This window comes from Ptychodera flava, chromosome 10 (genome assembly GCF_041260155.1).
Source record: "Ptychodera flava strain L36383 chromosome 10, AS_Pfla_20210202, whole genome shotgun sequence".
NCBI classification, from domain to species: domain Eukaryota; kingdom Metazoa; phylum Hemichordata; class Enteropneusta; family Ptychoderidae; genus Ptychodera; species Ptychodera flava.
In genome coordinates, this window is record NC_091937.1 from 22,246,087 (window position 1) to 22,260,826 (window position 14,740).

The 14,740-nt window shown below is 39.3% G+C and overlaps 1 protein-coding gene across 1 annotated transcript; it reads right to left on the reverse strand.

Annotated features, from left to right (window-relative positions):
* Window positions 1-10,430: 10,430 nt before the first annotated feature.
* LOC139142258 (cell adhesion molecule DSCAM-like) lies at window positions 10,431-12,851 on the reverse strand. Its single transcript, XM_070712143.1, has one exon. The coding sequence runs from the start codon at window positions 12,733-12,735 to the stop codon at window positions 11,149-11,151; it is 1,587 nt and encodes a 528-aa protein (XP_070568244.1). The 5' UTR covers window positions 12,736-12,851; the 3' UTR covers window positions 10,431-11,148.
* Between the last annotated feature and the right edge of the window lie 1,889 nt (window positions 12,852-14,740).

Consider the following 14,740-nt stretch of genomic DNA (forward strand, 5'->3'; position numbering starts at 1 on the left):
CTTCTTGCAAAGTACAGGCGGTGAGACGGACTGTGTACACAGTGACGTAGAGCAAATACAAAATGATTGACAGCCTCCGCCGTTATTCTGGCCAATAAGAAGAACGCATGCTAATAAACCTCTGCATGCATTAAAAAGTTTGTTGTCATCTCCGTGCAAAGCTAGACATCGAGTACGTTTTATATCTGGGCGAATAATGGCATCAAGTTCGTACATCAACCGCGTTTTACAACTGATCGGTCGACCATCGCTAATCATGCGAGATTACCAAAGAAAGCTTGTTGAGAGTTACATTGAGGGAAAAGATGTGTTCGTCTGCACACCAACCGGCAGCGGAAAATCACTGACATATGAAGTCGCCCCACATTGTTTTGATTTCAATCGCTTTGGGCACGTAAGGGGAACAGGCTACAACTGTAAGACGGTGTCTTTTTCCATCCTTGAATAACCGGCGACGATTTTCGCATTTTGCAACATGGGCCCCACAAACAACACAGATATTTTCACGCGTTTTCGGTGATACAACAGAGGTCGTGCTGACTTTTGTGGAAGTGATCGCACTCGACATGTTGTCAACAACGCCATGTGAGCTTGATGCACGTCCCGTTTGTGTCAATTGGTAAACTCCTCCCAATGTGTAAAATTTAGTGATGTCATCTTATGAATAATATATGAGTAAAGAAAACGTCATCTCATGAATAATTTATAGCAACGCAGATCGTGCAAGAAAGCCAAGTCTGTGATTCCGGGTGAAACTCCGCTGTATAGCGTTCACTCCACTCATCGCGTCCACTCATGCGCGCGTTTCACATGAAAGCAGAATACAAATCATTGCGTTCACTCCACTCAAACATTCACAAATCACAGACTTGAACCAAGTCTACATTTTATCTTAAACTAAGGGAATCCTATATTTTTTACTTTACTGGAGTATGTAGACAGTCACATATCGAAAGCGTAAATGATAATTGTCAGTTAAGTTTGCAAATACATCCATTGGTTTTAACGAGACTGTTGTACATTAAAAGGTTGTTCATTGAAATTATGCACGGTGAAAAACATTTCATGTTTTTACTAAAGCCAATCACTCACCAAAAGTTTGGTAAGTTTGGTTTGGTTGTTTACTGCCACGGTTGTTTTGAAAATTGGAATTCAAAATTGCAAGAAATGTGACCATTGAAAACAATCAAAGGAATTTAAAAGAAAAAAATGTCGTACTTTCTGTTGTTTGGAAACATAAATCAGATGTAGATTAATTTATTTTCTTTTGTTGCAATGAAGATGTTACTCATCCTTATTTTGAACACTTGCTGTATTTACATGTACATTGTATTTGCTATTTATACGCATGTACTTTTTCGAGCTCTCAGAGGGCTCTGATGTAAATTACAATTTGATTTGTAACTCAGATTACCCTCTTTAAATAAAGTTTAATAATAACAAGGCAGTATTGCTGAAGGCAATGAGTACTTGGGCCGTGATAGAGTAATTTTGAGGACAATATATACTACTATTCAAATATGGTCTTGAATTTCCTCCTGTCAATTAGGCATTTGATTGACTGGTTATTAAACGAAGCAATGGCATGACAACGGCAAAATATGTCTAGCAACTTTTGTGGAGTTTGAGGCAGGGGTTCTTTATTTATAGTGGAAATTGCTTAAACTCCTTAAATATTCAAATTACAGCAAATTTCTTTTGTTCTCGATGCTAGATGTCTAATATTTAGATGGGCATATTTAGATTTCTACCCTATAGTTATCCCTATACACCAAAAATCGGACATCCAGCTCTATTGGCTTGCTCAGAATTAGATATGTGCATAATTAATGAGGTACAATATGTGGTGTCATAAGATGTCCCATCATACCAAATATGAAGGGTGTAGCACTTGTGGTTACTGAGTTGTGGACAAATATATATATTTGAGGTCAAAGGTCATTGAGGTCACGTGACATTTTGTCAAAATAATTGTATTGCTAAGTTATTCCTATATACCAAAATTCAGACCTCTAGCTCTATTGGCTCGCTCAAAATTAGATATGCGCATAATTAATGAGGTACAATATGTGGTGTCATAAGGTGTCTTATCATACCAAATATGAAGGATGTAGCACTTGTGGTTACTGAGTTGTGGACAAATATGTATATTTGAGGTCAAAGGTGACGTTTTGTCAAACAAATTATATTATTAACTTATCCCTATATACCAAAAATCAGACCTCTAGCTCTATTGGCTCGCTCAAAATTAGATATGCGCATAATCATACCAAATATGAAAGGTTTAGCACTTGTGGTTACTGAGTTATGGACAATAATGTATATTTGAGGTCAAAGGTCACCAAGGTCACATGATATTTTGTCAAAATGTCTGAGATATCTGTGTGAACCGATGGACTCACTGATGGACTCACGGACGGATATGACCCAATCTATAAGCCCCCTGGACTTTATCCGTGGGGACAAAAAACTGTGTCAATGCATCCTTTAGGCAATATGAATACGATGAGAAACTAAATTTTTATTTTCTTGGCCTTATACATGGGAGTCTATGGAGAACTGCCTTATACATGGGAGTCTATGGAGGTGTAAACTAAAAAGTCCTCTAACACGGCCAAATTCGATCGCATTGTGAAACAAATCGACGTGCATCTGTATAGGGTTGAGTACTATTCTTGTGCAAAGTTTGAAAGAAATTGACCAGGGCATGTCTGAGATATCTGCGTGAACGGATGGACGGACTGACATGACCAAACCTATACTTCCCCCAGGACTTCGTCCGTGGACACTAAAAACAACGCAACAGTTATTACAGCTACACCGGCGGTAGGTTCATATCCAGAGCCCCGTACGGTCTGCCGCCGTCGCTTGAAAACCTTACCTAGATGAAATTTTGTCTATAGGCTGAAATTTCGCCGAAGTTTGACAAAATTGCATCGATTTTTCAGGTTCATATCCGATATTTCCGATATTTGATATTTTGAGTTTTGAGTGCAGACAGAAATAAGTTTTGAGGCAACATGGCTGCGACCCCATGTTGACCCCTAGCCCTGCGTACGATGCTATGTGCTACAGCTAACACACAGCATCGTACGCAGGGCTAAAAGTAGCGAGAGTTGCCGACATCGACGGTTATTTACGAGAAGTGAATAAAAGACTGTCATTTTTGGAAGCGATCGAGTAGCTGAGGTAGGCTGGGATGCGACTTGGGCCCAAGAACGCTGAATTTCGGCAGTAATTTGGCTTTTTACGTCAAGTCCCAAAATGGATTTGAAGTCACCGAACCTACGTACGGGTCTTTGCAGGGCTGTGGTGAGCGGGGCGATTAGCTGTAGCGGAACACACAGCATCGTACGCAGGGCTAGTTGACCCCAAGTGTAAATGTGTTCGCGATCAAATCTTCCTATATTTTTTTCAGAATTTCGACAAAATCATTGATTCTTAAATCTTTTGTAAATATAAAATACTAAAATAAAAATGCGATGTGCCATGTCTCCAGATTTCTAAAATATCGTTCATTGACCGTTCGACGGAATACTCATTTCGCAAACTTGTGACGCAGTTGAAATTCAATACTGACCGCCAAATAATCTTACATGTAATGAGACGAGATCATTCTAGACATCCTCCAAATTACCCAACCATTCGCGTTAGAGTTCAGCTCGCTTAGAGTATCATAACATTCTTCGGCCTTCGTTTAGATCGACCCTAATCTCTCCCATTCAGGAAATAAATACACAAGCTACCTTGACAAAACTTCGTGCACCATCGAGGACCAAACGCACTTCAAATCTGTCTTGACGTCATCATCTCCTTACATGGTAATCGGCATACCGTATTTTTTAGCAAAGGAGACACAGAATACGTCGGAGTATTCAGTTTCAAAACGTATTACATTGTGTGATGTTGTCAAAAAAAGGTAATGTTACTGCAGTGGTATAAATTACAAAACACAAAAGTTCAAATCAGTTTATATTGACTGGCTTTACCCGACATTTCATATTGTTTCTTATGCCAGATTTGGGGGCGACTCGCAGCGATTTCGAAGCTGTTATCCAATTGGGTGGCTGAATCTTACCAATATAATGAAAACAATACAAATAGACTCCCTAAGTGGCTGTGAATAGTGACAATCGACCAATCAGATATAACCTTGCAAACACGCTGCGAGTCAGCCCCAGATTTGACCACGTGCTTACTGGCGACCCCTTTACATGCAAATTTTGTGTCAAATGGTGTGTTCTGCTGGAAAAACAAACGTACGATTTCTATATGAAGGAGGCGAAATTTGCCCTCAAAACTCGAAACCACCCTTTATGGGGTGTACCTAGCTATTTTGAACGAGCTTCTCGAATCGGCAGCTCTATTTCGAAATGATGGTGTGGTTTTCTCAGCTCAAGGATAAGTGTTCTCCATCGCTGTGGGCATTACTATTCTCAACTGGGGTACAGTTTCCAGTCGTAATGTTTTTCATTGTGTCCGGGATATAAAACCTTTCTTTTACACACTTAATACTTTGATTAACACTAGTCCACATCTTGTCAGCGATTAAACATGTTTCAAGTTTAAATGTTAAATTCTGGTCTCGAGCCCTCTTGTTCGACCAAACTGAAATTACCCCTCCCACTTTGGCTCGTCCAGTGGGTGTAGCAAGGGTCGTGCCATCGCCTAGGAAACGGAGGGTGCATTAATTGTTGCATTTCGATGCACATTTTGATTATTCAGAAGATTTTGTGGCAAAAACTCAGATAAAGAAGCATTAATATTCACATCTCACTATTCAAGACTGGCTGAGAGCAGCACTTCCATTCAGTTAACATCATTACGCCATTTATTATGCCAAGAAAGATGAAGCCAAGACATTTTGCCCTCCCTGGTCTCAGCCAGGAATGGTTATACCTTACAGAGTTTTTTCCCACGGAATGAAAACAAATGTACTTGGGCTGAGGCCCAAGTACAATAATAATAATAATAATAATAATAATAATAATAATAATAATAATAATAATAATAATAATAATAATAATAATAATAACAAGGCAGTATTGCTGAAGGCAATGAGTACTTGGGCCGTGATAGAGTAATTTTGAGGACAATATATACTACTATTCAAATATGGTCTTGAATTTCCTCCTGTCAATTAGGCATTTGATTAACTGGTTATTAAACAAAGCAATGGCATGACAACGGCAAAACATGTCTAGCAACTTTTGTGGAGTTTGAGGCAGGGGTTCTTTATATATAGTGGAAATTGCTTAAACTACTTAAATGTTCAAATTACAGCAAATTTCTTTTGTTCTCGATGGTAGATGTCTAATATTTAGATGGGCATATTTAGATTTCTACCCTATAGTTATCCCTATATACCAAAAATCGGACATCCAGCTCTATTGGCTTGCTCAGAATTAGATTTGCGCATAATTAATGAGGTACAATATGTGGTGTCATAAGGTGTCCCATCATACCAAATATGAAGGGTGTAGCACTTGTGGTTACTGAGTTGTGGACAAATATATATATTTGAGGTCAAAGGTCATTGAGGTCACGTGACATTTTGTCAAAATAATTGTATTGGTAAGTTATTCCTATATACCAAAAATCAGACCTCTAGCTCTATTGGCTCTCTCAAAATTAGATATGCGCATAATTAATAAGGTACAATATGTGGTGTCATAAGGTGTCCCATCATACCAAATATGAAGGCTGTAGCACTTGTGGTTACTGAGTTATGGACAAATATATATATTTGAGGTCAAAGGTCATTGAGGTCACGTCACATTTTGTCATAATAATTGTATTGCTAAGTTATTCCTATATACCAAAAGTCAGACCTATTGGCTCGCTCAAAATAAGATATGCGCATAATTAATGAGGTACAATATATGGTGTCATAAGGTGTCCTATCATACCAAATATGAAGGGTGTAGCACTTGTGGTTACTGAGTTGTGGACAAATGTGTATATTTGAGGTCAAAGGTCATTGAGGTCACGTGACGTTTTGTCAAACAAATTATATTGTTAACTTATCCCTATATACCAAAATCAGACCTCTAGCTCTATTGGCTCGCTCAAAATTAGATATGCGCATAATTAATGGGGTACAATATATGGCGTCATAAGGTGTCCCATCATACCAAATATGAACGGTTTAGCACTTGTGGTTACTGAGTTATGGACAATAATGTATATTTGAGGTCAAAGGTCACCAAGGTCACATGATATTTTGTCAAAATGTCTGAGATATCTGCGTGAACCGATGGACTCACTGATGGACTCACGGACGGATATGACCCAATCTATAAGCCCCCTGGACTTTATCCGTGGGGACAAAAAACTGTGTCAATGCATCCTTTAGGCAATATGAATACGATGAGAAACTAAATTTTTATTTTTCTTGGCCTTATACAAGGGAGTCTATGGAGAACTGCCTTATACATAGGAGTCTATGGAGGTGTAAACTAAAAAGTCCTCTAACACGGCCAAATTCGATCGCATTGTGAAACAAATCGACGTGCATCTGTATGGGGTTGGGTACTATTCTTGTGCAAAGTTTGAAAGAAATTTATAAGGGCATGTCATGTCTGAGATATCTGCGTGAACGGACGGACGGACGGACTGACATGACCAAACCTATAACTCCCCCAGGACTTCGTCCGTGGGCACTAAAAACAACGCAACAGTTATTACAGCTACACCGGCGGTAGGTTCATATCCAGAGCCCCGTACGGTCTGCCGCCGTCGCTTGAAAACAATCTCATAAACCTGGCCATATGGGCAACTGTGTATGGGCAGCTGGATACTTGACTTCCCGGAGAAGGCGAGCTGTCACGTTCAAGCTCATAGTCAGGATTATTTGTCGATCAAATTTCAGTAAATTTACCTTACCTAGATGAAATTTTGTCTATAGGCTGAAATTTCGCCGAAGTTTGAAAAAATTGCATCGATTTTTCAGGTTCATATCCGACATTTTTGAGTTTTGAGTGCAGACAGAAATAAGTTTTGAGGCAACATGGCTGCGACCCCATGTTGACCCCTAGCCCTGCGTACGATGCTATGTGCTACAGCTAACACACAGCATCGTACGCAGGGCTAGCGAGAGAGTTGCCGACATCGACGGTTATTTACGAGAAGTGAATAAAAGACTGTCATTTTTGGAAGCGATCGAGTAGCTGAGGTAGGCTGGGATACGACTTGGGCCAAAGAACGCTGAATTTCGGCAGTAATTTGGCTTTTTACGTCAAGTCCCAAAATGGATTTGAAGTCACCGACTCTACGTACGGGTCTTGCAGGGATGTGGTTAGACTCTCCACAGTCGCTGTGCCTTGTTTTGTGCGCACCCGGTGGGCCTGCATTCGAAAGCTACACTGTGCAGCTGTGAGCACGCGCTGCCAGACACAGCGACTGTCCGTTTTTGCAAGGGCATGGATATTCATAAGGGTAGTGACCTCAAAAGAAACACCTATCTAACTGGGCGGAGAGAATATATACTAGTAGCCGGTAGACTATATACGTGGTATGTTTTATTTTTTCATTTTTCATTTTATTTGGCTATGCTACTTGTCATTTTTGTTTTGATTAACGGGTGTGTGGAGTTCTATAAGTACCCGGATCAGGCAGAAATCCGACCGGTCGCTTGCAAGAACGTCCAGACCCTGGATTCGCATCGCGTCTCTGAGGGTGCGCGCGTGTTCGAACAGGGAAGAACGCGAATTGCAGGGTCTCTGCCAGACTAGGCTGTGGTGAGCGGGGCGATTAGCTGTAGGGAACACACAGCATCGTACGCAGGGCTAGTTGACCCCAAGTGAAAATGTGTTCGCGATCAAATCTTCCTATATTTTTTTCAGAATTTTCGACAAAATCATTGCTTCTTAAATCTTTTGTAAAATATAAAATACTAAAATAAAAATGCGATGTGCCATGTCTCCAGATTTCTAAAATATCGTTCGTTGACCGTTCGACGGAATACTCATTTCGCAAACTTGTGACGCAGTTGAAATTCAATACTGACCGCCAAATAATCTTAATGAAACGAGATCATTCTAGACATCCTCCAAATTATCCAACCATTCGCGTTAGAGTTCAGCTCGCTTAGAGTATCATAACATTCTTCGGCCTTCGTTTAGATCGACCCTAATCTCTCCCATTTAGGAAATAAATACACAAGCTACCTTGACAAAACTTCGTGCACCATCCAGGACCAAACGCACTACAAATCTGTCTTGACGTCATCATCTCCTTACATGGTAATCGGCATACCGTATTTTTTAGCAAAGGAGACACAGAATACGTCGGAGTATTCAGTTTCAGAACGTATTACATTGTGTGATGTTGTCAAAAAAAGGTAATGTTACTGCAGTGGTATAAATTACAAACACAAAAGTTCAAATCAGTTTATTTTGGACTGGCTTTACTCAACATTTCATATTGTTTCTTATGCCTGATTTGACCACGTGCTTACTGGCGACCCCTTTACATGCAAATTTTGTGTCAAATGGTGTGTTCTCCTGGAAAAACAAACGTACGATTTCCATATGAAGGAGGCGAAATTTGCCCTCAAAACTCGAAACCACCCCTTTATGGGGTGTACCTAGCTTTTTTGAACGAGCTTCTCGAATCTGCAGCTCTATTTCGAAATGATGGTCTGGTTTTCTCAGCTCAAGGATAAGTGTTCTCCATCGCTGTGGGCATTACTATTCTCAACTGGGGGTACAGTTTCCAGTCGTAATGTTTTTCATTGTGTCCGGGATATAAAACCTTTCCTTTTTACACTTTTGCTTTGATTAACACTGTCCACATCTTGTCAGCGATTAAACATGTTTCAAGTTTAAATGTTAAATTCTGGTCTCGAGCCCTCTTGTTCGACCAAACTGAAATTACCCTTCCACTTTGGCTCGTCCAGTGGGTGTAGCAAGGGTCGTGCCATCGCCTAGGAAACGGAGGGTGCATTAATTGTTGCATTTCGATGCACATTTTGATTATATTCAGAAGATTTTGTGGCAAAAACTCAGATAGAGAAGCATTAATATTCACACCTCACTTATTCAAGACTGGCTGAGAGCAGCACTTCCATTCAGTTAACATCATTAGCCATTTATTATGCCAAGAAAGATGAAGCCAAGACATTTTGCCCTCTCTGGTCTCAGCCAGAAATGGTTATACCTTACAGAGTTTTTTCCCGCGGAATGAAAACAAATGTACTTGGGCTGAGGCCCAAGTACAATAATGAATTATAAAATAAATGATCTACAGTGTAGGATGATTTCTATTTTTTGTACTTTGAGACTGTTTTAGACTGTAAAGAGATATATAGATCATACTCACTTTGTTTTTACTTTAACCACTGTAAAAAAGGAGTATTTATCATTCAAGTTTATAAATAATGCTTGTACGTTATTCAAGGTATTATATTGTCTTTTCAGAGTAAATTCCATCAACTAAACATCACCGCTCTGCTTTGTTGTTTTCAGGTTTGAACACCACTTGAACACCTAAATCTAAAGGTGTACCAAAGCTATATTCTATGCGTGTTTATTGTGTTCTAGTCTTTAAAGGGGTATAGTCGTCGGAACTGCGCCTGTGCGAGTTTCTTGTTTACAAACATACTATTTCGTAAACGATATCAAGATGCACCTCATCATCATAGTTGCAACATTTAAATTATACGATGATAGATTATGACAGATATGTTTTAACTGTCATCAGTCACCATTGTGCCTTGGAAACATTGTTGCCATGGGTCGTATGGGTCCCATACGACCTTTGAGCGAAGTTCCGACGACTATATCCCTTTAACACAGAATTCTAAATTTTACTGTGTTTTATGGGTCTTAGCTGCCAACAATGAAAGTTTAAAAAATTCCCCTGAAATACCTTTTCCTAATTTTACGAGCCATATTACATAACATGCCATAACAATATTTTTTTTTACTTGTTCTGAATGTATTTTAACATGTCCTGTTAAAAAGTGATGCTGTTACAGCAATAGGATTCAAAAAGTGTTACAGAAATAGTGAGTGTCTAGTTTTTTAGACTTTAATATTTACTTTTGCAGTGTTGGTAGAATTGAAATCTGTCTTGTGGTTATGTATCTGTATATAATTCGTAAACCAAGTTCATGACTAATTTCTAGATCTGGCCTCATCTAGAAATATCACACAATCTTTCACCTTATCAAACTTTGACATTGACTGGAAACTACCCATTGATGTCAGTTATTCAACTTTTACGGTGGTCTTGTCAGTATCATTTTATCTGCATAATCGAGAACAGTAAAAGTGAAAGATAATTTAATAAAATCAAATTCAAAGTAGTGTTTAATCGATGAGGTTAACTGTCGAATAGTACAGAATAATGTAAAGAAGAAACACAATTTTATATACTTACGTTAAGCATGTTTTCCGTTTGATAATAAGAAAATGAACATCAATGTATTTTCGTGGATGCTTTCTTTCACGTATGTAGGTCAAAAATACATTTACATCTTATTCTAAAGTTGATAAACTTTAAAAAAATCTCTGTTTGATTGAAACAAACAAACAAACAAACAACCACTTTCACTGAAACACACTTTGATACATACTTCGAATATTAAAAACATCAGCTGCTTACAACCCGCTTGAAAATCAGCAATGTTTTCGTTTCAGTTCAAATCCACCGCCATCTCGGAGAAGACGTGATCTCGCCCGATTCGACACGTTGTGAATATTGGTGACACCAGGGACCTATTCTCTGGAGCAGTTGCCCTGGTCAATTATTCTCTGGCGTATAGTGCCCTAGTCAATTCTTGTCTTTTTCTGATGATTCTGCGAAATATTCATGTTTTTTGTACCTTACATGTTTTGTTACAAGGTTTCCTTAAAATGTACATTTATGTTTGTGTTACTTAAGTCACAGCCCCTTTAAGGCACTGTGTGTTAGTTTAGGCATTGTTTACTCAAACAACTGCTTTCCAGGCTGGGGAAAATTTAGTACACATGCATGGTGGAGCAAAAACTGGTCTATTCCGTGTCATTGTACATGTAGAAGTTGCGTTCGAAATAATTTGCGAGGCAATTAATTCTAAAATCAAATGATTTTTCAGCGATGCAGACGACACAATAATCCAACCCTAAACGGCACAGTTCATGCCAATGTCGTTCACGGCGAACTTCAATATGGCTTCACGTTTACAGCTTCACAACCCAATGCATCTCTTCGTTTCTTGCAGTAAATATAAACAACGGTTACCACAACGATCACCACGGCAACGAATGCCAAAACAAGAGATATTACAACATAGAGAGGCAACGACATTGCATTTCTTGCCATAACGGTATATCCTTTCGTCACACCAATAACCGATTTTTCCTTGGTTACGGAGACAGTACTAGTGGGGCAACTCTCAAATATGACGCCAGCTAACGACAGTTTGACTGTTGTTGTTCTTGTCGATGGTGGTTTAGTCACTGCTTTCTCTTGCAAAGCGATTGTATCGACGCTTTTTATTTGTGCGGTGTTTATCACTTCGCAAGTTATATTTACGCTAACTGTTCCAGGCGTTCCAAGTGAATTGTACAATTTCAGTGAAGTTTCATGTTTGGCATGTACCACTTCAAATCGACTATCCGAATCCGAGATAACTTTGTCGTCGATCAACCACCTGTACTTGGAAACGATAGGATTTGCACGCGCAGAGCACGTGATCGACGCAACTTCTCCGCAATTTACCCGGTCGATCCGCGGATTTATGGAGAGGATCGGTTTAAAACGTACAACTAAAGGTCCAATCGTGCACTTTCTGTCTGTCAAAATGGCGTCACCTTCTAACGTGCAGGTGATGACAGCACCATTGTCGTCCGGAGATAACTCCCAGGTTCGTCTAGTGTACATGTAGTGGTTTCTGTGGATGTAGGTCACCAGCGATGAGTTCCACTTTCTTTCGTTCTTCGACCACGACAGCGAAACAGGCGCGTTACCGCCTCGCGTCATACAGTCAGTGACGATGTTATCGTTTTCTTCGTAGACTGGTTTCGGTTTCCGCAAGCTGCATCGGGGATACTGACTGTGTGGAGGATGAATTACGAATAGCTTGGCGCTATCTGAAAACAAAATGTATCGCTGCCCGACAAGGAGAACGCGGCACTGGAAATAGCCACTATCGTAAACTGTGACCTCTCTTATTCTTAACTTGAAATTATGGTAACCAGCTTCTCTTTCTGTTTGAATAGCATACCGAGAGTCCTCCATCGGCAATAAGTCTGTGTTCGGTCTTATGGTTTGAGCAACAATTTCGTGTCCTTTGATCCAGTAAACTTCCATATAGTCCGCATTGAAATTTTTGATTTTACAATCGAATCGAATATCTTTGTCCCGGAGCGACTGTACACTCACTGGTTGTTCGACAAGCGACGGTTTAGGAATTTGCAATACCTGTAGTTGAGCTGTTGAGGAACTGACGCCCCTGAACACGCATGTGTAGTTTCCTTCGTCCGTTTTATTGACGCCAACGATTGTGAGAGTATGCACGCCGTTGTTGTTCTTGCTTCTCCGAAAAGCGACGGAAGAACCGTCAACGTACCAGTCAACCGTATTGAAATCCTTCCAGTGATGGGCAAGCTTGCAGCTCATCGTCGCCGTGGTACCAGCTATCGCCGTTGTATCACTTGGTCCGTAGACAAAAGGATCGGCATACAGTGCGTTGAACTTCAAAACGATATTCAGAGCCAAGATTGCAAAGCGTATGAGTGTGAAACCCATTGTGAAGGGTTGTGAATAGAGAAGAAAACGCTAACACACCTACTTGTCCACGGTTTCAAGTTTACTAACAAGTTGTCCAATGATAGTTGCGACGATGTTGCAAATGCCTTATAGTTGACAGGCAAAACCAGTTGATGTTCCGGTTTGTCGAAAGCTGGCAGTAAAAAAGTGTTGAATTTTGCGGAAATGGGGTAACAAACACGTTTCGATTCTGACTTGCGATAGCGATTTGCGGAACTCACAACTGATGCTGAAGTTTGTGAGATAAGAGTTATGTCAACTCACATAATTCCTTATGGATAAACAAGCTTAAGGAAGCTGAGTCTCATGGTTACGTTAAATGGATACTGATAGACTGCGTGCTGGCACAATCACGTGATCATGCTCCAGGTGAGGGCTCTGCAGGACTTCCCGAAACAGACATTTTCATTCTGAATATTCAGGACTTGCAATCCAACGTACTGCCTGTAACAGTTCCTTTCCGCAATTTTATTATCCAAGCAAGACTCTTTATCGACACTGTGTGTACGCTTTACCGTAAAATTAAATTTTTTAATCGAGAAGTTTACCGGACGGGTAGATATAACTGTTGTTTGCAACGTCATATAACACATATTTTACAGGAATATCCTTCAATCCACAAATTGACTGAAAAGTACGAGACATATGCAGTTTGTCAATATTGACGTGCGGTACGTTATTTTATTAATTTTAAATCAATACACCAAGCTATTAGAGACGTTCTGAGAAGTTCACACGATATTCATCACCATAACAGCGAATTCAAGATTTTCGGAAAAACATTATGAATCTTACTTCTACGCTACGATAAAACTACCACTACCGGACGTCTATGTCAGTCAGTTCCTTCGGTTATACGTCTAGAATAATTTGTCCTCTGTTTGTTCAACAATATTCGCCAAACTTGGTATAGTACCTTCAACTTTTTTTTCATCTAGCAAGGGGTTTAAGATTGTGCGGCCTTCAAGTTGAAGACCTAAAACTTTGCTCATCTTATCCTCATGATACTTTAAACCATTTCCTTTGGAAATCAAAAATTAAGGAATCACCGGTACTAGAGAAGCAAAGTGTCCAGTATTTGATGATACTGAAATTCAAATGGCCGACATCTCCATGTTAAGGTAGAATGCGCCTCGGGGACAGATATTCTTAAACTTTTACAATACTTTTCTGATCTACCACTCGTGGCGGTTCATTTTAAAGCTCTTGGTGTAGAAAACTTTCCACAGTCTTAGCTTTTCGAAAATAGAGGATTTTATTTTTCTCCATAGAGTAAATATAGGGATGGCGACCATTTTGAATTATAAATATCGGTAAATCATAGGTTCTTTGTTTCTCTAGTACCAAAATTTGCATGGTGATTTGGAAAAAAGAATTTTTGGAAGATTTCTTGAGTATTGTGTGAGCAAACGCTTACGTCTTTCTCTTTCGAGGCCCATGCTACCTTGTATATATATATATATATATATATATATATATATATATATATATATATATATATATATATATATATATAACCCTTCATGCTCTCTAAACCTTTTATTAAATTTGTAAAAAAATGAAAATAAGTTCGAGTGATACTGGAAAATGCAACATGAAAACAGTATTGTGAAAGTTCAATTTTCTACTTAATATTCCGGATAAAGAAATGGGAGCATATTAATTATTATCGTATTTCTAGGATGATAAGCGTTACTTGATCCCCGCGCCATGCAATTACAGTCATGGACATCCGTAATTAATTTAATGCAGTCTGGAATTGTGAAATTTACATGGTAAAGATCCAGACAGCCTGTTTTAGTTTCAGGGAAAGTCATCGTGATATTTGAAAATAGAGACAATATTATCACCATTTCGTTTTCCCATATACTCTCTGTTGTGTGACAATGTGCTCTCTGTTTTCACATGGAATTTGACAGTTGAGTTTTGACCGAAAACGACGTCTTTGGCGTCAATTTAGGAGAAAATGTGCCATTCAGACGCA

Coding starts and splice junctions, on each gene's coding strand:
- LOC139142258 (XM_070712143.1), bottom strand. CDS start 12,735: ATGGGTTTCACACTCATACGCTTTGCAATCTTGGCTCTGAATATCGTT.